Consider the following 10504-nt stretch of genomic DNA (forward strand, 5'->3'; position numbering starts at 1 on the left):
TGCGGAAGGCCAAAGACTGAAGCCAGAAGTGAGCAGTGCCCAGGAGCAGAGGTTCAACTGGATCCCAGAATGGATCTTTATCTCTGGTTAAAGTGACTGTGGACAGCCCCTCTAGTCTCTGACAGCAGGAAGCAAAGACCGGTCAGTTATTACTCCGCCAAGGAACACGGCGAAGTTATGTGATGACGTTCGTCTGTGAATCCGTCTGACTGTCTGTCTGTCTGTCTGTCTGTCTGTCCGTGTGCAACATTACTCAAAAACGGATAAACAGATTTGGATGAAATTTTCAGGGGAAGTCAGAAATGACACAAGGACCACCTCATTAAATTTTCGCAGTGATGCGGCTTATAGTCTAGATAAAAACGCTATAGTATGTCGTCCAAAATATGACAAAAATGTCATAGTTTAGTATGTTGTCCAAAATGTCACTAAAACGTCATAGTTTAGTATGTCGTCCAAAATGTTGTGATTCTGGGATCATGGAATTGTGAGTCTCCTCCACTGCCCCTCTAATATATTTCAATGTTTTTATATATTTTCTTGCCATATAAACACTGCATTTCAAGCATTAATGGGCTAAATTTAAAACATAGCCAGTTGTGTTGGCTTCTCAGATGTCTGGATGTATTTCCTCAGAGGTGGTGTTCACGGTTTCTGGACTGTGTTGATAATTTTTGCTGTAAATGTTCAGGATTAAGAACAGCAACAACAAAAGTTCATTTTACTACACGCATTTCTACTGACCACTACATTCTCTAAAAATACAAGCCATGTTCTTCAGTTAACATACGTCGTCTCCGCTCTGCTCAGCCTGATGATGCTGGTAGACTTCCTCCATTAGAAACTTGCGGTTAACAAACTTGGTCTTGGACCACACCCATACCTGAGAATGGAGTGTAAAAGCTGTCATCATAAAAGATTATGAAGTAGTGCACACAAGAGACAAAAGACTCAGAGACAAACCAACCTGTTTGCTTCCTTTAGAAGTGACTCTGACAACAATGTCCTTCTCCAAGTCGTGGCCTTTTGGATCTGACAGCGCCAGGTTCTTGATCTCCAGCTTAAAGTCCACCCCCTGAAAACACAGCAGACAATAAAGAGCAGGAGATGAGAGAAAATAAAGTCGTATCCGTTCTATTTGATTTACAGGCATAACTGCCTTCAGTAAGAACAGAACAACAGCAGAATGTCAGTGTGAGTGAATCTGAACATTTACAGCATGAGGCTGTTCCAGTTACCTTATTCAGTTCCTGGCTCATCTGGTTGACCTCTGCCACCATGGGCATCAGTTTAATGTAGTCATAGAAGACAGCGAGCAGACTGGGGTCAGTCTGACTAGAACCAGCGCTGGACTCACCTAAACATCAATGGATGAACATGTGATGAACAAGTTTCCTTCTAAAATCAAACTCTTCATGCTGACCCTCCCACTCACCCAGGTGGATGCCCTCAGCAGCAGCCAGCTCAGACTGGAAGTAATCATAGTCGTAGCGGCTCCAGTCGTCTGCGCCCCTCTCAGATGGATAACCAATGAACAGGTAGGTACAGTTGGAACCCAGAATGAGACGATCCTAAAAAACAAGAAATAAAAATGTTGCCTATGTGTGTTTCAACAGCATGTCACCCAGTCACGTCATACGATTGGTGAATGTGTCAACACACACCAGGTGCTGCAACTCAGTTGTCTGGGAGACAGTGTTCCCATTTACAATGACATTCGACCCTGTCAGCGGGTTCAGTGTCACCCGGCGCTGTTCATTCCTGAACACAGCATGACGCTCCTGGATCCTGACAAATAAACAAACATTAATGTGTGTGCATATGGAAAAAAATGACCAAACTTTCTTACACTCATATACACATACTTATCTTCATTTGTTTAATCTTTAAATAGGTTAAATGGCCTGTAGCCTATACAAGAATGCACTGTGTGGAATTGCAGGAAACCTCTAGAACATAATGCACATTATTCCTTCACTTGTAGATGTCATGTACTCTCTATTAGTCACTGTAATTTTCGTTCACTTGCACTAGGTTTATGGTGTTTTGTTTTTTCCTGCTGTGATAAAAACTCACCCTAAGCCCTTGATAGAGATGGATCTTGGGGAGGAGTCACAGAGCCCGATGTCCCACTCACCTGGAAGAACAAAGCATTGTACTCAACATAGGAAAATCTGCAGTATTCTGCTTGTCAGAATATGTTTGTCTGACCTACTGACCTCTTTGGCATTCTCCTCTTTCATCACTGTCCTCTTAAAGACAAACTGAACTACTGAGTCATGCATCTCACAGCAAGTAGGGAGAGACGGAGTTGGACTCACCCTCCTGGATGAAAAGCTTCACCACCCCTGACAGCTGAGCGTCCTCATTGATGTTGAGGATGTAGGGATGCATCTGCATCATCCTCCTCTCCTGAAGTTGAAAAAGAGGGACATAAACTTCATGAATGAAAATTGGAGACATAAATTGTAACTGAACAACTGAACAGCATCCACTTTATTTATATACAAAGACATTATATGCTAAACCTTCACCAAGAGGATTTAGATTTTATGCTCTTCAGTTTGTGTATCGTGACTGTTTATGTGTGTGAGTACCTGTGTGATGTTAGCGTACTGTTGCTCCCAGTCTTTCAGCGCCTCCTGCAGGTGTTGTTCCCACAGAGTTTGAATTGCCCTGATCTGGAGCTCATTGTGGGCCAGCAGCTGACGGAGCTCCTCTGAACACACAGACAAACACAGTGACCCCTCTGACCCTGATGAATCCTGCTCTGCTCCGTTCAAACACGGATTCTTACTGGTTTCATCGTTGGCTCTGCGTCCCTCTTGGCCCAGTCGGCTCAGTCGCTGCAGCAGTCTGGCGTTCTCCGCCTTCAGCTCTTTAACCAGACGCTCAGTGGGGCTCTCATTCACCACGGCCCGGTTCTGGATACGCTTCGCCCTGTAGTAGAAGTAGTAGAAGACGAGAGGAACGAGGTGGAAGTGTAGTCAAAACAGACCACATGCAGGAGAGAAAACAAGAATGTAAAACATGCAGCAGAGTAGAGCAGAGGAGACAAAACAGTGTGTTAAATAACGAGTTTCAGCATCAACTTGTGATATGTGCAATAGTCACAATACAGGAAGTGTATTCCGAAGTAGGACAAATTAACTCAAACGTCTTTTTTCTGCTTGATATAAAAAGAAAATTTACAGTTTTCCTTGACTCATCTAAAGGAGAAGCATGTCTGATAGAAGATCATTCACTCCATTTTCAGTGTTCTTGGTGTGTGTTGACACACATTCTACATGTACACAGTGAAACGAATGAGGAACAGGAGAGGAACACTGAAAAAGAATATTGGGCTGCAAATGAAATCAGTTGTATGGACATATTTGGCTACAGAGAGGATCATGTTGACCAAATACAGGTACTTTGTTGACAGCGACCTGCAATCACTGCCAGCACATGAGGGAACACAACCAATCTGACCATTTAAATCAGCACCACACAGCTCTGTGTGATGAGTCTAGAGCCAGATTTGAATGGCATCCAAAGCAAAGAATTATTTTGGATGCATTTTCCAGTTGTTAAATCTTCAATCCAAACTGCTTTTTTAAAAATTATTTTCTTATTTTCTATGCAGACGCATTCCCCTACAAAATCACCTCAGTCATTCTGTAATAATTCATTCAATCCTTATCAAGTTATCCAGGTTATCTGGTGAAAATTCCTTTATCTTTTTTCATATTGCAAGACATATCATAGAGAAAAATAAAATATTGCAGTGTCAGTTTTTTTTATAGTATTGTACACCTCCAGCATGTCCATGTTGTTCGTATTGCTTTCAGTGTATAAATGATTTCTTGTACCTCTCAGCATAGCGCAGCGTCGACAGAGACTCCTCATAGCAGATATCAGCAGGACTCAGCGTGGCAATCTTGAAAATAATATCAAATATAATGAATAACAACCAACTAATATTTCTGTGTCTGTACCTAATATTCAAGTATTTCTGGTGGGGTTTAATTTAGTATAAAACTACATCACATCAACATAATGCAACATCAGTGTTCTAGTTACCATAACAGTGCGACTGTTGCCTCCCAGTGCAGACTGCAGCAGCTTGGTGAGAACCGAGTCTCTATAAGGAATATGAACGACCTTCTTCCCAACGGCCACATCAGCCAGAGCACTGGAGGAGACATGAGCAGAGAATATTGAAAACACTGATGGACCGAACTAAATGAAAACTGAAGTACCCAGCAGGCCAACCTGATGACGTTGCCCAGGGTGGTGAGGCTCAGGTTGATGGCTGTACCCTCTTTCAGTCTGTCAGCTTCTGAGCCTGACGACCGCTGACGCTCACTGCCGGCCAAGTCCACCAGGTTAATGTTGGACTGCTTCGTGATGCTCTCTTTAGAGAAGATCTGACAGGATCAGGAACAGCGATTTAGATAAACTTTCCTAATATGCCGATATAGTCAGATACAGAGATTGACTGAATTTATTGGTTTTGATCTGAACAGGCCACAACAGCTTCAGAAAATCGTATGAATCACATTTGACTTGATGATGTTTCATCGGAGAAATCAAATGCACTTTCATAAAATTGTTGTGGAATTTCTTTGCGCAAACAAACTCAAAGTAAAAAAGTGTGAACAGAACCACCAACCTGTTTGAGCTGGAGGATAATGAGCATGTGTGAGCGACTGCTGTTGGCATTCATGTGAGTGGCAGCAGTGGTTCTGGTCCTGGTCCCCTGCTCCATCAACTGCTCCACCTACAGGAATATTTTGAAAATCTGATTTTTATTCTACAAAATGCAACAGAAGCATATGTCTGTAATCTTTGAAGTTCTCATGTATTCAAAGATTTGAATAATTGCAAGACTACAAATTTAGCAGGAGACTTTCACCTTGGCAAATGCATTCTTCACAGTCGGTTGATTGTTCATTTCTAAAGACTGCTAAGTGCAAAATGTAAGTCACCCTCTGTTCTAACACAGATACTGTTTGTAACATTCAGAGGCCTCTTTTCTCTCCATATCTGTACCTGAGGTGCACTCTCACAGGGGACTGTACGAAGACCCTCCACATAGAAACCCCGCTGCTGCTCCTCTCTGACTCTGAGTCCACCCGGAGTACGAGACCCCCGAGACAGCAGATCAACCACCTGGACAGAGCAGAGAGCAAGATCCCAGGAATCAGCTACCAAAGTAATCGAAGTATGATAAACACAAGCTTGATGAATCCCAGTCAGATCAAAATCACAAAACTGTACCACCAGTAATGGATATTGACAGCAGCAAAGTGACTGCTTCCCTTCTCTGTTACCTGCTCATTGTAGATTTCCAACATGCTGAAAAAGACCTGTAGAGACATCAAAAACATTTCTATCAAAAACCACCATACACCTCACTGAACAGTCTCTTTATGGCTTATCTGTCTTTTTTTACTTTACCTGACACTGTCTGTTTTCCTGGTTTTCTCTGATGGCCTGAAACAGTCGGTCACACAGTTTAGGAACCAGACCTTTGTTAGGCCCGTAGCCCACCATCGAGTAACTCTTCCCTGAGCCAGTCTGCCCATAGGCCAGCAAGGTGGCATTGTAACCCTGCAGGACATTTAGGATTAGGACGGCCTGAGTGTGATGACATAATGTGATAGAGGCTATCAAATGAAATACAGTTGTGTACCTGCAGTGCATTCTCCAGTATTCCTTCTCCCAGGTCCTGGAACACACTGTCCTGGAGAAGGAGGAGATCTCAGTATAACCCAGAAGTATCTTATTCATTCAGATATGTTTTGTCTAAACCGTCTACAATCTAGATATTTCGACACATGTAACAGGAATTGCATGTTTTCTTTTTACAGCATGAGATGTTTGGCTGTAATCTGACATTTCTTGTCCAGTTCTACCAGGTCTCCTTGGAGCTGACCTGGTCAGCGTATCGTCCTCCAGGCTCTTCAGGCACCCAGAGGCCACTGTTGTCTCTCGTGAAGCCGCTGTGGGACCAATAGGCATAATCAAAGCAGAATGACCGTCGGTTCTGGGAGTCACGAGGGTCCTGGATGGTGATGGAGCTCGACACCATGGAGACGACACAGCGGCTGCCTGCATCCCTCTCCCTCTGAGTGGAGCAAGAAAAGGAAAAAGTTGCACACTGAGAGTCTGATAATTCAGTGTAAAGAGTAATACTGTAAAATCCCCATCTAGCCCAAAAACAATGTGTGTCCTTCAATCAAGGTTACAGTTTTCAATATGCAAGTTTCTCTGCATGGACCTTAAATATGAACAAATCTGAGTCGGATTTTGTGACATTAAAACTACTTTCGAGTTCATCCTCATCCCTGTGGTAACTCAGACAAGGGTAATTTAGAAACTTAAAGCCTCCAGTACACAGACTGAGCCAAACCTTACAGCAAAACAGGAAACAGCTTTGTTCAGCACACTTTTGAAATGAAATCATCCTCAAATTCTGATTTTTGTGGAGGTGTTTTTTTCATGAACAAACCAGATATATTCCAGGGAGGTATGAGACACCAAAAAGAAAAAAGAGAACAAAGGGTTATTTACATAATATAATATCCAGAGACACGAGAATCAGCAGACACCAAGAGCAAACAAGAGACAAGATTAATATTGCCACAATAAATCTACACATAGTGGGTAAGCTGGGAAAGAAAACCTTCAAAAGCAATCTGGGTCCAGTCTTACAAGTGTTTTCTGAGTATTAACCTTGTTCAAAATGCCAAACATATTAAATAACAAGTGTTTTATAAATACATATCTCTATGTCTGTATACAAGCAGTTGCTCCCTTTATAGACACACATTATCCAGCTGCTGCCCTCTGTTACAAATGAATGTGCACATAATCTAACCAGGTTCATTTACCACGACCACCTGTGAACTGTGTCCACCTTTATATGTACACATACATGCTGCAGGTATTTCTATAAAGGGAGCAACGGATTGTATGCAGGCAGGGACATACAGTATATTTTTCCAGTTTTTGTACCTGTTGGATGTGCTCTTCCCTCTCCTACGCACCTGCCTCTTGAAATAGATATAATATGTGAATAGTTCTCTTGGATTGATTTTTTTTTTTAAACCACTGAATTCCTTTGTTATTAGTCTCCCCATCCAAAGGACAGTATTAATTTTAAATAGGCTTTGCTCTTTGGGAGGACTAAATGTTAAACATAGAGCTCTGTTTGCCTGTGCTATCAAGACCTACCAAGCCCTGTGGGGAAAAAGTAATTGCCCCCCTGGTAAAATCATGAATTAACTGTGGCTAATCATATTTTTTGGAAAGTGAGTTCAATTTCACTGACCACACCCAAGCCTCATTACCTCCAGACCTGTTCAATCAAGAAATCACTTAAATAGAACCTGTCTGACAAAGATGAGTCGGCCAAAAGATCTCAAAAAGCTGCAACAAAATGGAGCCATCCAACGAAATGAGACATAGATACAATGAAACAGATGAGACAGAGTAATTGACATCTATCAGTCTGGAAAGGGTTACAAAGCCATTTCTAAAGCTATAGGACTCCAGCGAACCACAGTGAGAGCCATTATCCACAAATGGAGAAAACATGGAACAGTGGTGAACCTTCACTACCAAAGTTACCCCAAGAGCACAGCGGCGACTCATCTAGGAGGTCACAAAGGAACCCAGGACAGCATCTAAATAACTGCAGGCCTCCGTTGCCTCACTTAAGGTCAGTGTTCATGACACAACACCGAGGAAGAGATTGTTCAAAAATGGCATCCAAGGCAGATTTCCAAAAATAGTAGAATTATTAAGAATGATGAATAATATATTTTACATTTTCTATTTTATGTAAGGGTATTCTCTGCAGTTTTAAGTTTTAAACTGTTAGGATCTATCATTTCACAGTTTCTATTGTAGAGATTGGTGACAAATTGAAGGAAAACATGGCCTTAAAACCATAAATGCCTTTTAAGGTGGTGAGTCACCATCTTCCATCGGACCAGATCCAATGCTATTTGGAATTGATTCTTCAAGTCTCCAAGACTACACTGGAGGGATCGAACACCATTTTTTCAAAAGATATTCCATTTTTTGGTGTTTGATGATGGTGGTGGAGAGTACTGGAACTACTTAGCCCAAATTCTCTTACAGGTGATATCTTGAGCTGAGATCTGGAGCCAGTGAAGGTCATCAAACCATTCATTGCCATACTGGAAGAGACCACTTCCATCAGGATAGAAGCGTTTCATCACAGGATACAGGATATCACTCAGAATTATTTTGTGTAAATTTATAGCAAGTCTTCCCTCTAAGGGAACCTTGCCAGCAAAATCCCCCTCTGACAACATGACACTAGAAACACATTGCCTCACGGTAGAGGTAAAAGGTTCAGGTTTTTTTTTCTTTAATTAGTCACCTGTGGGTATATATAGTAAATAGCAACAAATATAGTACAATGTAATGCATATACATTAAGAAAAAAGAGAAGCTGTATAAAATAAGAAGTGAATGGCAGCTTTCAGAAGCAAAATCATGGATATTGTGTTAATCGGCAGCACACTAACCTTGTTGAATGGTCGGACTCTGACGGCCACTTTGACACAGTCCTTGCTGTGCATGTCTGAGGCTTTAGCCCTCATGGTGCAGCAGGCAGGCATCGACACAGCAGACAGGCAGCCTGAATGATCAGCTCCCTCACACAGAACAACACAGCACTGTGTCGAGTTACACGCTGACATGGACACAATCAGGGCAGTATGACAGGGAAGCTGGTGGACACATTCGCCTGTTAGGAAGTGAAGGGTTAACTGAATATTAAGATAAATGGTGGTCTGGTTTGCTTGTTGGAAGGTGAACACAACTTCAAAACAGTGTAAACAGAAAACCAAATAGTGTACTGTGCTGGAGACATTGTTACACACTAAAATAAATATTGCTCCTTAGAATGACAACTGAATAATTACTTAATAAAATTAAGGATTATCAGCATTTAATATGTAAGGAAATAGTATAATTAGCTGTTTTCATCCACTCATCTTTGTTAGGAAAGTGGAGCAGTGCAGATAAGGCTGGTTTCACTTTCACCTTGTCTGCACCCATAAATTATGGAAGACAGTGCTTCGAGAGTCATATTTATGCTGGACATTTACACGTTTATAGCTACATTAACCTCAACATTTCAGTGACTTTCTCTGAAATCAGACATCACATGAACGGCTAAAGTGCTGCTATTAACTATGAGCTGGAAACTACTGAAGCTCAACGCTGGATGTCTGATATCTGAGGCCCAACAGGACAAGGTCTTAGCTGCTTGTGAAGGATAATTAGAGGCTTGTAGCTCCTTTCAGTGGCTGCCTGCAGACAGAAACAGGCTTTGTGACAGTCACTTCATCCGTCCCTCGAACAACACGTGGCACACTGACACGTGCTTATTGAACTGAGACAATCACTCAACGCAGGAAGTACTCGAGCTTTGCCATATTTATCAAAGAGCAGTCATCAAAAATAAGACATTCTACATACATTCATCTGAAAATAACCTTTGTGTCAGATGGTGGTTGCCATAAATTTAATTAAACAAGTATATTAACATGTCCCATATCAAGTTTAACATCCACAAACCGCTGTGCAAGTTTGTTTTCTTTCACAATATACAACATTTCCATGGCATACAGCAACAGTCCAAATCCGCTAACAACAGTGTTGTCTTTCACAGAAACCCCCCAAGTCAAGTTTAATTTTAAGACTATGGCATAGGCAGTCAGATCAAATGATCAAATGTATTGGAGAGAAACTTAAAAAGTCAAAATCAACATTACTCTTTAGGATTTATTTATTAACTTTATTTGGAACATAGCAAAAGTCTATATACAAATTTAGCAGTAGAAATATATCTCCACTGGGTTGGTTGCTTTTCTTCTTAAATAGAAAAAACAGCAGGCCTTGAAGTTTTAAAAGTAAACAACAACACAAAAAAATTAAAATATAAGGAGAATGTAAATAAAACCTCTTGATCAGAGGCGAGTTCAATTTAGTCTCTCTAGTTTTATTAACGGGAGCTTCTAAAAACCTCATTTTGATTGATTTCCTTTGTGCCATTCTGTGCCCTTAGAATCAAGCCGAGGAACGTCGCAAAATGTCCAACACAAAGTGGCCACAAATACAATATCAAGTGAAATCAAATTAGTATGAGAGGGACATGTAAACTCCAAAAATATAGTCCTCTTTCTCACACTGCTACCCACCAGTGTGTTTTGTCCCAAAAATATACTTTGCTGCCTACGTTGCTTCCATTTTCCTACAGGGAAGTTAATATACAAACTGCAGCGCTCTGAGGCATTTGAGGAAACAGAACCATCATGAGATTAGGCATACGTTTTAATTTGACAGCTCGTGACTGAGTTGGTTCGGATCTTCAGGTGGCTGTCTGAGGTTCACTGGTTAAAACCACCATCAACCTCCTTACAGTCTCTTCCTCCGGGTGACGGGTTTTGTGAAAACCGTGTCCATTACACGTTTGCGG

The 10504-nt window shown here is 41.5% G+C and overlaps 2 protein-coding genes across 2 annotated transcripts; both read right to left on the reverse strand.

Annotated features, from left to right (window-relative positions):
• Nucleotides 1-485: 485 nt before the first annotated feature.
• Nucleotides 486-1855, reverse strand: LOC129349182 (kinesin-like protein KIF28). The gene is made up of 5 exons (XM_055011673.1): nucleotides 1850-1855; nucleotides 1436-1571; nucleotides 1239-1357; nucleotides 968-1075; nucleotides 486-883 (listed from the first exon to the last, which is right to left on the reverse strand). The coding sequence occupies exons 1-5, from the start codon at nucleotides 1853-1855 to the stop codon at nucleotides 782-784; spliced, it is 471 nt and encodes a 156-aa protein (XP_054867648.1). The 3' UTR covers nucleotides 486-781.
• Nucleotides 1856-2543: 688 nt separating this feature from the next.
• On the reverse strand, nucleotides 2544-8640 carry kif28 (kinesin family member 28). Its single transcript, XM_055011677.1, has 12 exons — nucleotides 8547-8640; nucleotides 5921-6112; nucleotides 5678-5728; nucleotides 5443-5595; nucleotides 5316-5351; nucleotides 5035-5154; nucleotides 4643-4762; nucleotides 4255-4394; nucleotides 4063-4174; nucleotides 3852-3919; nucleotides 2798-2940; nucleotides 2544-2719 (listed from the first exon to the last, which is right to left on the reverse strand). The coding sequence occupies exons 1-12, from the start codon at nucleotides 8637-8639 to the stop codon at nucleotides 2544-2546; spliced, it is 1404 nt and encodes a 467-aa protein (XP_054867652.1). The 5' UTR covers nucleotide 8640.
• Nucleotides 8641-10504: the final 1864 nt, after the last annotated feature.

The sequence above is a fragment of the Amphiprion ocellaris genome, chromosome 1 (genome assembly GCF_022539595.1).
Source record: "Amphiprion ocellaris isolate individual 3 ecotype Okinawa chromosome 1, ASM2253959v1, whole genome shotgun sequence".
NCBI classification, from domain to species: domain Eukaryota; kingdom Metazoa; phylum Chordata; class Actinopteri; family Pomacentridae; genus Amphiprion; species Amphiprion ocellaris.

Coding starts and splice junctions, on each gene's coding strand:
- kif28 (XM_055011677.1), bottom strand. CDS start 8,639: ATGCCTGCCTGCTGCACCATGAGGGCTAAAGCCTCAGACATGCACAGC. Junction 5,352..5,442: donor AGGAAAACAGACAGTGTCAG/GTAAAGTAAAAA, acceptor ATGTCTCTACAG/GTCTTTTTCAGCATGTTGGA. Junction 2,941..3,851: donor ACGCTGCGCTATGCTGAGAG/GTACAAGAAATC, acceptor CTTCTACTACAG/GGCGAAGCGTATCCAGAACC.
- LOC129349182 (XM_055011673.1), bottom strand. Junction 1,076..1,238: donor TGAGCCAGGAACTGAATAAG/GTAACTGGAACA, acceptor CTGTGTTTTCAG/GGGGTGGACTTTAAGCTGGA. Junction 884..967: donor CTTCTAAAGGAAGCAAACAG/GTTGGTTTGTCT, acceptor CTCCATTCTCAG/GTATGGGTGTGGTCCAAGAC.